General features: G+C 51.3%; 1 protein-coding gene across 5 annotated transcripts in view; it reads left to right on the forward strand.

The window, feature by feature from the left end:
- Positions 1 to 17,711, forward strand: part of GNAO1 (guanine nucleotide binding protein (G protein), alpha activating activity polypeptide O) — a 204,732-nt gene that overhangs the window by 176,179 nt on the left and 10,842 nt on the right. For 2 of the 5 annotated variants that reach the window (XM_006863533.1, XM_006863531.1), the window contains exons 4-7: positions 6,876 to 7,036; positions 11,504 to 11,632; positions 12,602 to 12,731; positions 15,920 to 16,073. In XM_006863533.1, coding sequence (XP_006863595.1) covers positions 6,876 to 7,036; positions 11,504 to 11,632; positions 12,602 to 12,731; positions 15,920 to 16,073 — 574 coding nt within the window. The remainder of the gene's footprint in view (positions 1 to 6,875; positions 7,037 to 11,503; positions 11,633 to 12,601; positions 12,732 to 15,919; positions 16,074 to 17,711) is intronic. The other 3 variants (XM_006863535.1, XM_006863534.1, XM_006863532.1) reach the window with 3 other exon arrangements.

A 17,711-nucleotide genomic window follows, 5' to 3' on the forward strand; every position in this document is an offset into this window, starting at 1 on the left:
ACATGGCCACGCAGGCTGAAGCAGAACTATGGTTGTAGTCTTGTTGTTGGATGTCAGTATGCCCAGCTAGTAACTATTGGGTCCTTTTTCTAATGAGAAAGGGGAGAACTGATGTAGGGAGGAAACGATCTATCTGCTGCAGAGAAAGCCAAGGGAGGCAAGGAGCTTTGGAAGGAAACTACCAGCTTCCAATGGCAGCTCGAACTCAGGGTGTGAGAGAGAAGATGGGGAGAAGTGGGCTGATGGAACACAGATTCAAAAGAAGAGCCAGTGCAAGAAAAAAAGGGTGCCAAGGAGGTTGACTCCTAGTTTGGGGTTTGGGGCAGAAGAGCCGATGGTGGGGCAGCATTCTGAGTTGGGGGGATGGGCACTGGCAGCACGGGCTCCCATGTAAGAGTCATCAACTGAAGCTGCTCTAGGAAATCATCTTGTGCCGCCTTGCCCAGACATAAAATGTGGGGTGATGCACAAAAGGACAGATCTCGGCATAACAAGTGGTGCCCTGGTGCCCCCAGTTCACAGATCACCTCTCCTTTGTGTGAGGGATGTTGTGGCTGGCTCCAGGGGCCCCTCAGGTGCAGGCCTAGTTCTGAATCAGGCGACCCACAGATGTGACAAAAAACCATCAAGGGTGCCCACAGCAGCAATTTGGAAAACTGTCCAGGTTGGGAAACACTGAGACTGTAACCTCAGCTGGAGCCACCACACCCGGCTCACCCCAGGCTGCCTGTACCTCCCTGAGTCACTGCCTGCCCAAGTCCCACCCCTGGGAGAGACTCTGACCCTAAAGAAATTCACCTCCACTCAGCTGAGGGCTCCAGTCTTTGGGAAGCTATTCCAAGGGAGCTGGACCTGGCCTGGTCTTCCAGCCTCCAGGGCAGGCATGGGGGAGTGAACACAGCTGCCGAGCCCTCCCATCGGCCTTCTGCAATAGACAGGCTCTGACGTGAAAATAACTACTTAGCTGGATGGCTTAATTCTGGAAAAGTCTCCGCTGCAAACATTTTGTACAGAGTCTTTTGTCAGCCACAAATCTTCCAGGTGCTGATCTGCTTTCCTTTGTGTGTCTCCCACCCGCCCCCCACACCCCAGGACACCTACAGATTCCAGCACCTCCCACCACTTCCTGAGACTTGTGTCCAGACTGGGCTGACTGCCTCTCTGTTTAACAGGAGAGGGGAAGGACTGGGGCGGGGCTTGTGAGTGGAGCAGTCATTGACTATGAACTGTGTTGCCCATGAGGTCAGGCATCTGGTGGGCCTGCTGCACCCTGCTCTCATCCCCTAGCAGGAACTCAGTGTCCATATTTGCACCAGGGCAAACCAGCGGGGGACAGAGGGCAGCTGGGGTCCAGGAAGCACAGGGCACCAGCCTGCTGGGACCCAGTGGGACCCCACTCCCTCCCAGCACCCTAGATCTGCCTCTGCCCAGGCTGGTGTGAGTCAGGGCCCTTGTATAAGAACCTGAAGGGTCTGGAGCCAGTCAGAGAGGAGAGAAACCCAGCCTAGGGGACCTGAACACTTTGGCCCTTCCTTGCTTCTTTCTGGAGAAGGTCTGGTGATACTATTGACTGGGGGCTTGGGAGGAGGGCTCCTCATAAGCTCCTCCCAGCTGAGAAACCCCAGGGAAAGACTACAGTGGGCCCAGCTGGATCACATGTCTTCCAGGTGTCTCATCCAGTAGTTGACCCTCATCCTTGCCTTGGCTTGCCAACTCTGCCTTCTGTCTGTGATAGTGACTATCGGTGGGCTCCAGACATGCGGGGGTCCAACCACTCCCTGCCCCTACCCTGGCCCCGACCCCAGTCCTGGCCCTGGCCCAACACCTGAAACCTCCTTCCTTTCCCAGGCACAGTGTTGCCCTTGAGCCTGCTGGAATGTTGACAGGGTCATTTGGGTGCGGCTAGGAGCTCTGGTAGCGTAGTGGTTACAAATCGGGCTGTGAATCACAAGGTCAGCAGTTCGAAAATACTAGCTGTTCTGCGGGAGAAAGAGGAGGCTTTCTGCTCCCGTAAAGATTTACAGCCTTGGAAACCCTGTACAGGGTCACTATGAGTCTACTGAACCGACTCCACAGCACATAACAACAACAACCTGCCTTTAGTGAGGTTGGCCCAGGATTAGGCAGTGTTTCTTTGTGCTGTGCATAAGGTCGCTGCGGGTCGGTACCGACTCCATGGCACCTAACAACAACAACCTGCCTTTTAGTCTGCCGAGTGCATGCACCAAAATGGAGGTCAAACTGTGCATTCAAGTAGGGAGCTCCCAAAGCAAACCAAACACATTGCTGCTGAGTTGGTTCCAACTCATGGTGATCCCATGTGACAGAGCAGGACTGTGCCCCATAGGATTTTCTTGACTCTAATCATCGTAGAAGCAGATCACCAGGCCTTTCTTGTGCAGTGCTGCTGAGTGAATTTGAACCACCAGACTCTAGATGAGTTGTTGTTGTTAAGTGCCGTCGAGTCGGTTCCAACCCAGGGTTGTATAGAGTTTCTGAGGGGCGACTGATGAGCTTGAACCTCCAGCCTTGCAGTTCAAACAGCTTTGCAGTCTGATGAATTAGCCCACAGTGCCATACGAGGACTCCTGGGTTTCTGACCCATAGCGACCCTGTATAGGTTTCCAAGGAGCAGATGGTGTGCTTGAACCACCGACCTTGCAGTTCAAACCAACTTTGCAGTCTAGCACATTAACCTAGCGCAGCACAAACCACTGGGACCACCCACGGACTTCGTGCATGGTTCCTTGTGCCCCTTCCGACAGAGATGCCAAGACCTAGATTTAGGAGGTTGTCTCCGGAAGCACTGAGGAGTGAGGAAGCGGCCCTCCAAATTCCTGGGAAGCCAGACTCTCAGTCCAAGGAATCCTCTCAGAGACTGTGTGGAACACGGCTCAAAAGTATCTCCCTGGAGACACTAACTCCCACAGTGCAACCTGCCACACACTCGGGGACAGGCAAGCGGTGTGGTTGAGCCCTACAACACCTGTCCCATACCCACTAGCTCTCGTTTGGACAGTAAAAGCTGTCTTGGACAGAGCATAGACCTTTCTGGTGAATGCCAGGTGACCCTTGGTCTGGATGAGACACATGGCAGCATGACCACTGTCAACACATATGGCTCTGTGGAGTCAGAGGACATCAGCACCACCACTTAGCACCTGTGGCATGAGCTTCCTCACCTGTTAACCAGTTAACTGAAGAGAAAATTCAAGCCTCTACTTGCAGTATTGAAGGATTCTATGGGCAAAATGAAGGAGCTCTGGTAGCGTAGTGGTTACGAATCGGACTGCAAACCTTAAGGTCAGCAGTTTGAAACTACCAGTTGTTTCACTGGAGAAATATTAGGCTTTCTGCTCCTGTAATGATTTACAGCCTCGGAAACCCTATACAGAGGTTGCTATGAGTTGGAACTGACTCCACGGCACATAACCACCAACCACCATGGGCAAAATGATGCAGAAAACAAAAGAAGATGGAGAGAATAATCAGAGTCACTGTTCCAGAAAGAAATGGTCGATGTTCAGCTATTTCAAGAGGTAGCATCTGATCAAGAGCCAATGATACTGAAAAAAGTCCAAGGTGCACTGAAGGCATTGGCAAAGAACAAGGTTCTGATGGAATACAAACTGAAATCTTTCAACAAACTGATGCGGCACTGGAGGTACTCACTCATCTATGCCAAGACATTTGAAAGACAGCTACATGACCAACTGATTGAAATGCAGAAATCAATGGACAATATCATTAATATTACTATAAATAAATAAAATTTGGCTAGGGATAATTTTTAAATGGCTGCAACAGTACATTGACAGGGTACTGTCAGAGGTTCAAGCCGGATTCAGAAGAGGGCATGGAACATGCTGACGTCAGAGATGTTCAATTGTACTTTAGTGACTGAGCAAAGGCTTTCGATTGTGTGGATCATGACAAGCTATGGACAATATTGCAAAGAATGGGTATGCCAGAACACTTAATTATACATAGACTAAGAGGCGGTTGTTTGAACAGAACAAGGGGACACTGAATGATTTAAGATCAGGAAAGGTGTGCACCAGGGTTGCATTCTTTCACCATACTTATTTAATCTATATGCTGAGCAAATTATCTGAAAAGCTGGATCATATGAAGAAAAACGTGGCATCAGGCTTGAAGGAAGACTCATTAACAACCTGTGATATTCAGATGATACAACTTTGCTGGCTGAGAGCAAAGAGGACTTAAAATACTTACTGATAAAGATCAAAGACCACAACCTTCAATATAAGTTGCACCTCAATGTAAAGAAAACAGAAATCCTCACCACTGGACCAATAAATAACATCAAGATAAATGGAGAAAAGTTTGAAGTTGTCAAAGACTTTCTTTTTCTCAAATCCATTACCAACACTCATGGAAGCATCAGTCAAGAAATCAAACAACATATTCCACTAGGCAGATCCGCACAGGACCCCTTTAAAATATTTAAGAGCAAGCATGTCAGTTTGAGGACCAAAGTACAGCTGACCCAAGCCATGGTATTTTCAGAAGCCTCACATGCATGTGAAAGTTGGACAATGAATAAGGAAGACAGCGGAAGAATTGATGCATTTGAGTTATGGTGTTGGAGAAGAATATTCAAAGTACCATGAACGGCCAGAAGAACAAATTTGTGTTAGAAGAAGTACAACCAGAATGCTCCTCAGAAGCCAGATGGCAAGACTTCGTCTCTCATACTTCAGACATATTATCAGGAGGGACCAGTCTCTGAAAAAGGACATCATGCTAGGAAAGTGGAAGGTCGGTGAAAAAGAGGAAGACCCTCAATGAGGTGAATTGGCACAGTGGCAGCAGCAATTAACTCAAGCGTAGCAATAACTGTGTTGATGACCTAGGACCCGGCAGTGTTTTGTTGTGTTGTGCATCAGGTCACTATGGGTCAGAACTGATTCTACTTGAACAGTACCTGACCACAACAACAATACAGTTAACGGTCACTGGTGACACAATAATTCAGCACTCAATTGCTAATCAAAAGGTTGGTGGTTCAAACCCAGTAGAAGAAAGACCTTCCAAGTGTTCCTATAAAGAGTGCAGCCTAGAAACCCTCAGGGGTTTTCTGTCCTGTAGGGCCACCATGAGCTGGAATAAACTCATTGGCACACAGTTATAACACTTACAGTTAGCTGCTGTCATAACAACACTGTATAACAAACATCCAAAATTCAGTGACCTAAAACCAGGATTGTTTCTTTTCCTAAGTCAGGGGGTCAACTGGGTGACCCAAGATCCAGGGTGGACTCAACTACAGCGATTTGACCCTTGTCCTCTATCTGGGATGGATGGGAGGGCCTGGGTATATCCATAATGATGGCAGGGCCCCAAAAGGACAAATGGAAACAGACTCCTTAAAGGCAAGGGATGGAGCTAATCCACTGCCACCTCCACATGGTCTGTGAGCCACAGCAAGTCACGTGGCCACACTCCAAGTCAGGTGACAGCCAAGGTACCATATTCTGCTTCTAGTGGGAGGAGGTGCCGTAGTGCTGGACAGAGGGTAGGAGTTAGGGAGAGGGTGATGGAGTCTCCCACACCCTCACAAGTAGGTATGAGGCTCTGATGAAGTCTAGAATGTGTGCGCACAAAAATCCTTTGTAAACGGTGATGTGCTTCTTGTATAGTTACGCTGGTTGTGATGGTGAGGTCTTGGGACTCCTCAAAGAGCCTTCTGCCTCTTCAAAGATGGCTTTTATTCTGGATTTTGATGTTAAAATGTGTGCCCCCTGTTTGGTAGCCAAGCTGATGGGAAGAGGAAGACACCTGCTCAGGAGGGAGTTACTTGTTTTGCAGTTCCAGTTTGTCTTAAAGCAAATGAAACTCCGCCCCAAAGATGCGGTGGGGGGAGGCCGAGAGAGCACCTCTGGTTCCATTATTTGTCTCTTTACCTTCATTTGTCTAGACCAGACCCCAGGGAAACACAGACCACAAGTCAAAAGCAAATAAATAAATAAAATTTAGCAAACTTATGTCTTAGTTTTGGGCCACGCAAGGACGTAAATACTAGAGATTTTACATTGATCAAAGGGCTTTTCCCCAAGTGCACCAATCTGAACGCCAGCCTCTCTGTTCTCCCCTAAGGGACTCAGCCCACCGGAGCTCTCAGAGAGCTTGAGCACCCCACTCCCTGATGCAGCTCTGTTATGGGGGCTCTACTCCTCCTTGAGGTCATGTACTTCACTTCGCTGCTCCACAGACTTTTTACAAATTGAAGGTTTAAGGCAACCCTGCTTTGAGCAAGCCTGCCGGTGCCATTTTCCTAACTGCACATGCTCACTTTGTGGCTCTGTGTCACGTTTTGGTCATTCCCACAAAGCTGCTGTACACTTCATGAACGGCAGTATCACACTGGGAAACCTGAACTCCTATGTGGCCCGCTTTACTGCAACGTTCTCTTCATTGCTGTGGTCTGGGACCCACAATATCTCCGAGGTATGCCTCTATAGAAAATTTGCCACTTTAGCCAAGATTTTTTTAAATCTCCCAAACAAAATATTGTGTAAAACCCCCATTTCCCAAAGAGATGAAAGCAGAGCTGCTCTGGTTGAGTTGGAAGATGGAGAACAGAACCCTGGGAGTCTCCCTTCCTGCCTACGGAAAGCCCTCAGGGTCCATGAAGCATGTGTGAACCACTGCCAAGAGCTTCTACAGGAGAGAAGACCCCCAAGACTGGCGCCCAGGCAGCAGAAGGCCATGTGTCCCGAGACACAGGCTGTGCATCCTGTGGCCCCTTTCTCCCAGTCTCAGCCAAGGGTAGAGCCATTGACTGGCTAGGGGTCTGTCTGTCTTCTGTACCCACCAAGGTTTCAAAGCCAACCATCCATCTCTCCTCACAGGCTGACGCCAAGATGGTATGTGACGTAGTGAGTCGGATGGAAGACACCGAGCCCTTCTCTCCAGAACTGCTCTCTGCCATGATGCGACTCTGGGGTGACTCAGGAATCCAGGAGTGCTTCAACCGGTCTCGGGAGTATCAGCTCAACGATTCTGCCAAATAGTGAGTGTCCCAGGAAGGAGGGAGGTGAGCAGATGGGATGCTAGGCTGGGGTGGTAGCTGCCATAGGTGTTGGGTGTCAGGAAAGATAGGAAGGTGCCTTTTCACCCTAGGATGAGGACATAAGACACAACCAAGCCGAGGAAGCGCCATCTCCTTGTTCCGGCACATGCCTGCCCTCTTGAAGGAAGGTCTGTGGTGTAGCAGCACTTTTTCTAGACAGAAAATAGAAATCTATAAGCCAAAAGCAACTTATATGGTACCATTTTCTTTTATTTGGGAAGAAATAAACTCCCTATTCCTTTATCTTTAAATTTTTTAAATAAGAGATCTGTAACTCCATTCAATAAATAATAAAATATAGACTTTAACCCTATGCAGGGTCGCTAAGAGTCAGAAATGACTCCATAGCATACAACCACCACCACCACCATACTTTAACCCAGTGTGAAAATCAAACAGGGAGAAGGAAGGGAGAGTAGAAGGGAAGGAGGAAGAGAGAGGAATGAAGAGGGAATGGGGAAGTGGGATCAGCATGAGGGCTACAGAGGTGGCCAGGAAAGGGGGGACAACGGCCTGCAGGGCCCTTCAGCATCAGCTCCAGACAGCCCGTTACAGCGTCAGGGGTCCCCACAGACAACCTCACTGGTTATGTGCATGGACAGTACTTTGACTCTCAGAAAAGCCCCCTATTTTTGAAATCTTGTGCCTGGGTTCTCAGTAGCATTTCTAACAATAAAACTCTGGGTCTTAACCCACCCCCTAGGGGTCCATCGTGGGGTGCATGTGATCAGACCCTGCTGATTCAGCCATGTCCTCCAGGGGGCATTTGGAAAGTTCTGGACACATTTTGGTTGTTACTACTAAGTGGTACTCTTGATGCCTAGTGGGTGGAGGCCAGAGATGCTGCTGAACACCCAACAGTGGACAGACGACCCCCACAACAAAGACTTATCTGGCCCAAAATGTCAATAGTGGCGAGATTGAGAGCCTCTGATCTCACAGCATTCTCTAGTGGACTTTGGGCATTTCCATCAGCAATTATGGGAAGCCATGGTGGCGCTGCAGGATAAGCACTAGACTGATGAACAGTTCAAGCCCACCAGCCACTCTGCAGGAGAAAGAGGAAGCTATCTGCGTTTGTAAAGATTTACAGCCTTGGAAACCCTATTGGGGTCGCTATGAGACGGAATTGATAAGGTGGTAGTGGGTTTTGTTTGGGGTGCTTTGGGTAACAACTCAGGAACTTAATTAAAGTCAGAAGCACCTTCCCAGGGCCACGTACCTAGATTGCCCACAGGGAAGGTGCTTGCATTCTGTGAGCCCTGGTGGTGGCCCCTAGGTCTCCAGAGGCAGGGCTGTGAGCCCAGGGTTCCCTGTGCCCACTCAGACTACCCACCAAACTTCCTGTCCTCTCCTCACCAGGCAGGCCACAATAGAGACTCTTCAGGGTCACCTAAGTGCAGGGGGAGCCCTCAGAGCCAGGAGGGCATTGAATAGAGATGCTTCCTTCCTCCTGTCCCTCGATGCCACCTGCTGGGCTCAAATCCAGGGCCCCTCCTCTGCCAGACCCCTCAGTGGCTCTGCAGGGTCCTATGGCCCACCTTCCAGGTCCCCTCCTGAGTTGTCTTGCTCTGATGGTTCATCAAATAGTGCTCCCCACTGAAATGTTTACTCATCTAACTAATTATGCATGAATACACAGCAGAGAAAATGGTATGTAACACAGAAGGGTATAAAATGCAGAGAAAACGTCTCCCCGTCCCCAGCCCAGTCCCGATCCTACTAGTAATCACTTCACTTTCTTTGTTCTTGTGGTTTCCAAGGAAATATGACCGTCTGACTTTAAATGCTATTTACTGACCATCCCACCGCACCCCCAACTGTGTAATGTGAGGGGTTCAGTTCTTCCTGCCATCTCTGTGCCCCACCTCCACCTCCAAGTTTTCACCACTTACAAGATTACTTTTAGTTCCTTCAGTGATCACCTTTGTAACTTTGTTTTTCCCTTCACTAAGTTAATCCATGTCTACCCCCCAGTGAGTAACCCCCACTTCCATCCTTCCCACCCCTGGTAATCATCCAAGAATGTCTTTCTGTATGAATACCCTTTTTTGGGCTTTTTACAGTAGTGGTCTTACATAATATTTATCTTTTTGTGACTGATTTATTTCTCTTAGCATAGTGACTTCCAGGTTCATCCATGTTATAAGGTATTTTGCAGATTGGTCCTTATTCTTTAATGTTACGTAGTATTCTGTTGAGTGTATGTACCAAAGTTTGTTTATCCACTCTTCCACTGATGGGCATTTATAACTTTATAACTGTAATCCTTTTGTGACCAAATTATTTTCCGCATTGAATTTTTTGTTGATACCATGTGTATTCAGTAATGGAAGCCACACTGAACTCAAGAGTGATTTTTTTTTTTTTTTTTGAGGGAATATGGACTTTGATACAATTGTATGGGATACATATGTCCCAAGTAGACTCTGATGATAGGAATTCTTCAGATTCAAGTATATAAGTCCCCACTAGGTAGTAACACATACTACAGCTGGGCTAGCAGCTTCCCCCAAAATCTGAGAGGTTGAAAATGTTGGAGGTTGATCTATGCCCCATACGTCACACAAGAGCCAAATGAAAAGCTTGAGTCAGTATTCGTCAATTTCCTACCAAGTACACTGAAGACATCAGCCATTGACAGATTTCCTGCTGTCAAAGCTTATATCACTTAGGTCTTCTGTGTTTTGTGTGGAAAAAGAGGAGCCGGTCATTCCAGAAGGACCTTAAAATGTTTCTGGTCTAGGCTGGTTTTGTTGTCATTAGCAGCTGAATCTTACCTTCTGACAAATTTGTGAGTGGTGGGATTGTTATCGGGTGCTGCTGAGTCAATCCCAACTCAATGCCTCCACGTGACAGAGTAGAACGGCTCCAGAGGGTTTCCTTCGCTGTAATCTTACGGAAGCACATTGCCAGGTCTTTCTCACACTAAACTACAGGGTAGTTTTGAACTGCCAGCCTTTTGGTTAGCACTTGTGCACTGCACCCTTGTGCCAGCAGGGTTCCTTAAAATCATGGGTTGTGTATGTTATTGTGTGCTGTTGAGTCACTTTCAACGTATGGTCCCCCCATGTGATGGAGTAGAATTGCTCCAGAGGGACTTTCTAGGCGATAATCTTTATAGGGTCAGATGGTGGTGCTGGTTATGTGCCATGGAGTCTGTTCCAACTCATAGCAACCCTGTACAAGGTAGGGTTTCCGAGGCTGTAAATCTTTACGGGAACAGAAAGCTTCATCTTTCTCCTACGGAATAGCTGGTACTTTTGAACTGCTGACCTTGCAGTTTGCAACCCGATTCGTAACCCCTCGCTACCAGAGCTCCTTACAGGGTCAGATAGCCATGTCTTTTACCCTAGAAGAGCCACTGGGTAGGCATGAGCCACCAAAAAGCCCACTGCCACGGAATTGGTTCCAACTCAAAGCAACCCCGTATAGTGTTTCCAGGACTGTAGACCTTTATAGGAGCAGAAAGTTTCATCTGAGTTTGAACTGCCGACCTTATAGTTAGCAGTCCAGTGCTGCGCCACAAGGGACCCTTAAAATCTTGGGTTGTTGTTATTATTAGGTGCTGTCAAGTCAGCTCCAACTCATAGCAACCCTGTGCACAACAGAACAAACACTGCCCAGTCCTGCGCCAGCCTCACAGTCATTGCTCTGTTGGACCAAATTGTTGTAGCCACCGAGTCAATCCATCTCATTGAGGGTCTTCCTCTTTGTCGTTGACCCTCTACTTTACCAAGCATGATGTCCTTCTCCAGGGAATGGTCCCTCCTGATAACATGACCAAAATACATCAGATGTAGTCTCACCATCCTAGCGTCTAAGGAGTATTTTGGGGGCACTTCTTCCAAGACAGATTTGTTCATTTTTCTCGAAGTCCATGGTTTATTCAGTATTCTTCACCAATGCCATAATTCAAATACATCAGTGCTCCTCTGGTCTTCCTTATTCATTGGCCAGCTTTCACATGTATATGAAGTGACTGAAATACCATGGTTTGGGTCAAGGGCACCATAGTCCTCAAAGAGACATATTTAAAAAAAAAACCAAAAAAACTTTTTATTGTGAATTGCGTGAAGGTTTACAGAACAAATCAGTTTTTCATTCAACAATTCATAAACATTTTATTTCATGTCATTAATTACAGCCCCCCACAATAAGTAATATCACTTCTTCTACTTCCTCTTTGTAAGGTAAGGTCTTTTCCAGCAAACATTTTGAGTAGAAGCCCACTATATAAAACAGATGAAAGTAACCATATTGGGATGGAAAGGAGGGAAACTGTGTAGGACTCCCAGCTTGCACATCGTATTTGCACAGAGACGTTGTGAACAGCTCCCCTGGGCTCTCTAAGCCAAGCAGTGCCCCAGTGTTTGGTCCATGGTCCCTGTGTGTTGCCATCTCCAGCTACCTGGACAGCCTGGATCGGATCGGCGCTGCGGACTACCAGCCCACCGAGCAGGACATCCTCCGAACCAGGGTCAAAACCACCGGCATTGTAGAAACCCACTTCACATTCAAGAACCTCCATTTCAGGTGAGGCCCAGAATGTTGACACTTGAACTGTTGAAGGTTGCTGAGAGATGGGAGAAGCACCCCTTCACCTCAGCTCCTGCCTGACCACTCAGACCCCAGCCTGCCATTGGGAGCTTTCAAGCTGGGGCAGCAATAAGATATGAGAATGGACCTGTTTGCATGTTGGTTTTCTGGTCCTCCTTACTTCCGTCCCTCACGGCCCCTGGCCTGCTCCCCAGGCCTCCAGTGGACTCCAAAGCATGGCAGTGGGCCGGGTGATCTAGCCAGGCTCGGGGTGGGGCTCGGGAGGTCCCACAGGGTACCTCCCTTGCCATCCCACCCACTCCAATCTGCCCTGCTCCCAGCTCCTGGTACTGTCTGCCTACAGTTGACCAGCCCACCATCAATGCCCGGCCCTAGTTTGGCCCACAGCCCCTGGGGAAGTGAGAGTGTGAGGCTGACTCTTACCTGGAGACCAGGAGTCTCACCTGTCCTTGAGGGACAGTGTCTGACCTGCCAGGGTGGAGCAGAGATAAGAACTCTGGCTTCGTCTGCAGAGAGACTGGGTTGGACCCAAGCTCACCACTGCCAAACTCTCACCATGACCCTGGGCACATCTCTGAGGCCTCTGTCCCTCACTTTCCCCCTTGGTCTGCCTCCCAAGTCTCCAAGAAGGGCTAAAATTTGTCCAGATCCCAGATCTAAGTGGATATACCCAGGAAGTCAGGGACCAGATGTGGATCTCTCAGAGGCGTTTCTTGGGGGCTCACCCACCCCTCAGTAAAATCCTTCGGATGGAAGGGCAAATCTTGGAGGTCTACGCATGAACATAGCCCACTGTGGAACACACCTGCCAGACTGCACGATGGCCTACCCAGGAATGTCAGGGGTCTGTCAGTCAGTCTGTTCCAGGACAAAGGCCCCACACTAGAGGCTTGACCTACCTGAGCCCCATCACCCTCCACTCCCCGCTCCTGCATCTCCCTGCAGGCTGTTCGACGTCGGAGGCCAACGATCTGAACGCAAGAAGTGGATCCACTGCTTCGAAGACGTCACGGCCATCATCTTCTGCGTCGCGCTCAGCGGCTATGACCAGGTGCTGCATGAGGACGAAACCACGGTGAGTGGCCAGGGGCCCGCTGGGCTGGGGGCAGCGTCAGGGGCTGGCCACCCAGCCTGCGGGCACTGACAGTGCCCACTGAAAGCGGACTGCCCACAGTGGTCCTGGGGAGGACCAGCTTCACTGGCTGAGGTCCCACACCTCAGGACAACAGGGCAAGCGCTAGTCACAAACATCTTCCTGAACTTGGGTTTGGTACAGAAGTATCTCTTCCTCAGACTCTACAGGGTTGCAGAGACCCATAGGCCAAGCAGAGGTCAGCAACCTGGGAGAACCAGAGTGTAGTCGAGCAGGGAGGCACAGAACTCAGCCTCCACAGCCTGCCTGGGAACACCGCTCCGATGGTGTGTGAGGCGGGCTGTGACAGTGGATTCCAGACCAGGTTTCTGTGTGGGGGCTTCACCCTGGGTGGGCCTCTGACTCTGGCCTGGAGAGAGGGGCTACCTCTGCTGCCTTGGTTATTGTCATCTGTAAAATGGGAATAATAATGGTACCGCACTTGTCAGGGCTGTGCACCGACCTAAGGAGAAAGTCTCTGTAAACTACTTGGAACCATTGCTGTTACCAGAGTGCTGCCCTGATGGCTGTGTCCCCACTGTCGCCTGGGCTGGGCAGGCCTGTCGGTTACAGAGGATTTTCGGGAAAGTCAGGCTCAGAGGGTGTACCCACAATGCCTCCTGGGAGTCTCGCCCTTGACACTCTGATCACCTTGTCGGAGCCGTGCGTCTTCTACTGGGGGAGGGGGCGTGTCATCATGGTGCGCCTTAAGCAAGGCCTGTCTACTCTGTGGACCTCAGTTTCCTCATCCTCCCTGGACCCGCTGGCCCCACAGGGCTGTTTTGAAGATCCGATGAGCTGTGGGGTGTGGGGACGCTTGGGGATACCATGAAAGTGCTGTCAGGCGTTGTCTCAGGGCTGAGAGACGTGGGTAGAGTGACTGAGGCCAAGCCGTTGGACAGATCAGTGGGCCCAGACTTGTATGCCACTTTGCTCTTATCATAAACTTCCTTGTTTGGACCCAGCTCCACCCCTGAACTGGGCTCCCACAAAATCCTTCATGCCCTCCCTACCCCAGGAGGTCTTGGCATGACGCTCTGCTGTGTTCACTGACTACCCTCCTGGCTCCCCACCACGGTCCGTCCACAGGGACTGCCCCCAGAGCCTCTCACTGTTCAGAGGATCAACTTGATGCTTCTTGTGCCACCGTTCATGGTTCACCAGGTCACCCCCATGGTCTGAGCTCTGCATCCCAGCCACGGGATCAGAGAGAGCAAGGGAACTGGAGTTGGGAAGGCCCTTCCCACCTGAGAAAGTCATGGCTGGGCTCTCCCTCACCTCTGGACCACCAGCGGCTCTCCAAGCTGCAGGTAGAAGTAAAGGGAGGTCTGGGTGGGTCCGGCTGCAGGGGTACCCAGCCTCGTGAGCCTTCCCCACCGCCGCCGCCGCCGCTGCCGCCGCCGCCGCCACCACACTATGCACTGCCTTCCCTAGCCCGAGTTCACTCCACCAGTCGCCGCCTTATCTTACTCATCTTCCTGCCTTTTCTACCCTTCTCAGCCCTTTCCTCTCCTCCCTTCTTCCCTCTTCTCACCACCGTCTTCACAAGGGCTCATGCTGAAGGCAAGTAAAGACCCTGAGCCAGGGTCAGGAATGACTCTTCTTGGGGGGGGCTTCCTTCTCTGAGGCCGGCTGCCCGTGCCACGCAGGACAAAGCAGCCCCTTCTGGGAGCAGGTGCTGGCCTCACCCCCAGCAGCAGGTGGATCACTGGCGTGGTTGCTGAAAAACAGCCGAGGCCCATGGCAGCATCAGGCAGCCTTGGAGTCAGGGGGGCCTGGTCTGGATCTAGTGCTGTCTCTACCGCACTGACCCCATAGCACCTGTGAGCTGCCAGGCCGCCTGCTCTGTAAATGGCAGCTGCTGCTAAGATTCAATGCCAATAGCCAAGGCTAGAGGGCAAGTTGTAGGGTAGAGCTTCTCTGTCACCCTGGGCAAGAGCAGGCACTGGGGTCATTGCCCTTGGCCCTCAGCCCTCAAGTTGGCCAGCTCTGTGCTTCCCTCCCAGGCTGGAGGTGAGAGCCCCCCAAGAGGAGGGTGTCTGCAGGCAGCTCCTGGGGCTAGGCCAGGAGGGCCCTGGGGCTAGTGGATGCCCCCTACCCCCGGAAACCCATCCTGTCTGCCACCCTCTATGCTGTCCCCCGGGACTCTGAGGGCCTCACCTGTCTCTCAGCACCGCCCAGCCAGGCCCTGGGCCTCAACATACCACAGGTTCTCCATCAGCACTATCGTCAGCACCGCCAGCAAGGCCTTATCTGGCCAAACCAAGGCCATGAGCCGATTCTGAGAGACCCTCCAAGCCCGGCAGGTATGAAGCGCCTCCCTCTGATCAAAACCACTGGCTACGAGTTGAAAGCAGCAGGTCCTCAGGGCACCGCTGGGTGACTTTGCTGTGATGCCCGCCCCAGCCACTCCCCCCACCTCACTCCTGCCCGCACTGGGTCTGCCCGTGGCTCTGAGACCCGCGAAAACCACTTTCCGGCTCTCTTTTCTCTCTTTCATGTTTTCTGCTGGGGTTTTAGCCCCTTCTCTGTTTTAATCTGTTTGGATGAGTTTCATTTTGGGGTTCTTATGGCCCCCTCTATTGAGAACCCAGCCCCAACACCCAGCTCGCCCAGAGCTTCCCTCCCCCACAGCCCAATGGCCCAAACACAGCACAGCCACAGCAAGATCACCCCCAAGACGCTGTCCCCCTGGTGTCTGCTTCCAACTCGGGATTAATTCGAGGACCTACTTGTCCTTGGTTAATGTTTCCCAACTGAATGCGTGCACCCTCCCGAACCACTGGCCAGGCCGAATGAGAGCCGGAGAAAAATCTGCATGCGCGCGGTCCGTGTAGACTTGGGCCCGCCCCCACGTGCATGGTGCATGTCCTCTCCAGGGGCTGCGGTCCCTCCAGGACTTCAGGACTCAGCAATCCTGGGAAGGGAGCAGTACCCTCACCCTCACCCGCTCCTTCTCCCTCCCCTTGCCCCTCCTCCCCTGCCTGTGTGTGGAATGAAGCAGGAGCCACATCCTGTATGTCTTTTGGTCTTCCTGGTGGCCGGTCAACCGCGTTGTCCTGCTGTGCTGTCAAGGTGGGTCAGGGCCCCAGGCACTGCGGCCCCTCACACGCCTCTCCGCTCTGTTGCAGAACCGAATGCATGAATCACTGAAGCTTTTCGACAGCATCTGCAACAACAAATGGTTCACAGACACGTCCATTATCCTGTTTCTTAACAAGAAGGACATATTCGAAGAGAAGATCAAGAAGTCCCCACTGACCATCTGCTTTCCTGAGTACACAGGTAGGGGTGCCCCCCCAGCAGGGAGCCCACCTCACCCTTTCTGGCCACACTAACTCGTGGGGGGCACTTACTGTGCACCGGTGACACTCCAGCTTCTACCACAAAGTCCCAAACACAGCTCCCACCCAGTCCCCAGAACGTGCCAGAGAGAAGGGAGCCCGGGCAGCCAGCTGGGCAAAACAGGGACTTCCTACTCAGGGAAACCGGTGAAACCCCAGTCTGCCATTTACCAGCTGTTCCATCTCCTGTAACTTCTCTGAGTCTCAACCTTGTGGTTGCCGGTAGAGGTAATCTGTGAAGTGGGGAGGTTGGTGGCAGGGGCTTTGAGTCAGACAGCCCAAGGTTCATGGCCCAGCTCTGCCACTACTAGCCACCTGGGCAGGTTCCTTAACCTCCCTGAGCCTCAGTTTCCATGTCTGTGATATGGGGATAATCTATGTGATTAACTGCCCTCCTTCACAGAGATTGCTGTGAGGATAAACTGAGCTAGCAAACATGGAGAACTCAGAATGGTATCTAGCATGTAGTAAGTGCTCACTAAATGTTTGCTATGATTATTCTGTTGATGGTTATAATTAGCAAGTATTCCAACAACACCTCCCACACTGTTACACACGTCAAATGGGCCATTGGCTACGACTGAGCTTTGCAGGCAGTGGAGACCTAAGCGACCCCTCCTCAGAGGGTGCCACCTGTGGGCAAGCAGATCACTAGAGCAGGGCTCCTGTGGAGCAACTAGAGTGGCTAGGAGCCCAAGGGTGGCAGCTCTGGTCAGAGGGCAGCAAGACCCTAGGAGCACCCCCAGCCGGCCAGCTCGCCTCGAGTGACTCAGGTCTTGAGTGTGGGAGCCGTGGACACGCTGGACTGAGCAGTCCTTGGGCAGCTCTATGCCTGGACAGACAGGGGTGCCACTGAGCTGAATGTACTCACGAAGTGAACTGAGACCATGGATTCCTCTGACTCCTCCCCAGCTGCATATCCCCTCACTCGAGAGCAGGCTGACTGGCCCCAGGTCAGGACCCCAAGAGGGTCCAACCAGAGGAAGGCAGAACTCAGCATCCCTCTCTGGCTCTACCTGGGGGCCTGTGGCTCCTGCCCTAAGTGACCACTTGTGATTGTGAGGCAGCAGAAACAGACAGGGTAGGTCAGCCACCTGAATGATTAGCTCTAGGTCCCAAGAACACTGCCCCTTGTCTCTGGCTCAGGTCTAGGAAAGACCCTCGAGGCTGGGTCTCCCCCAGGTGGGCCACCTCAGGCTTCTGGCACCGCCTCCATGGCCCTGCCTGTGTTTGGGCCCAGGTGACTAGAAGCCTTTTCGTGGATCTGCGAATCCTGTTCTTTTGCTCTTCCCCTATACCACTGACCCCTGCCTCCCCTGGGAGCCAGTGCAATGTGGCCCACGGGAGGCAGGAACAAGTAAGCCTACAAGACTGTTCTAGATTCCTGTGACGCTGAGAGGTGGGGGAGGGGAGAGGAGGTGATCTGCCTGCCCAGCAAAGGCCCTGAGGACCCACCCACAGAGAGGTGGTTTCCACTGGTGGGTCTTAAACGCTCTTGAACATAACCCCAAGTCAGAAATGAGTTTGGCCTCACAAGTCACTTCCCTTCAAGGGCGGTGCCATTAGCTGTTTTGTTTGG

The sequence above is a fragment of the Chrysochloris asiatica genome, unplaced genomic scaffold (assembly GCF_000296735.1).
Source record: "Chrysochloris asiatica unplaced genomic scaffold, ChrAsi1.0 scaffold00055, whole genome shotgun sequence".
NCBI lineage: Eukaryota > Metazoa > Chordata > Mammalia > Afrosoricida > Chrysochloridae > Chrysochloris > Chrysochloris asiatica.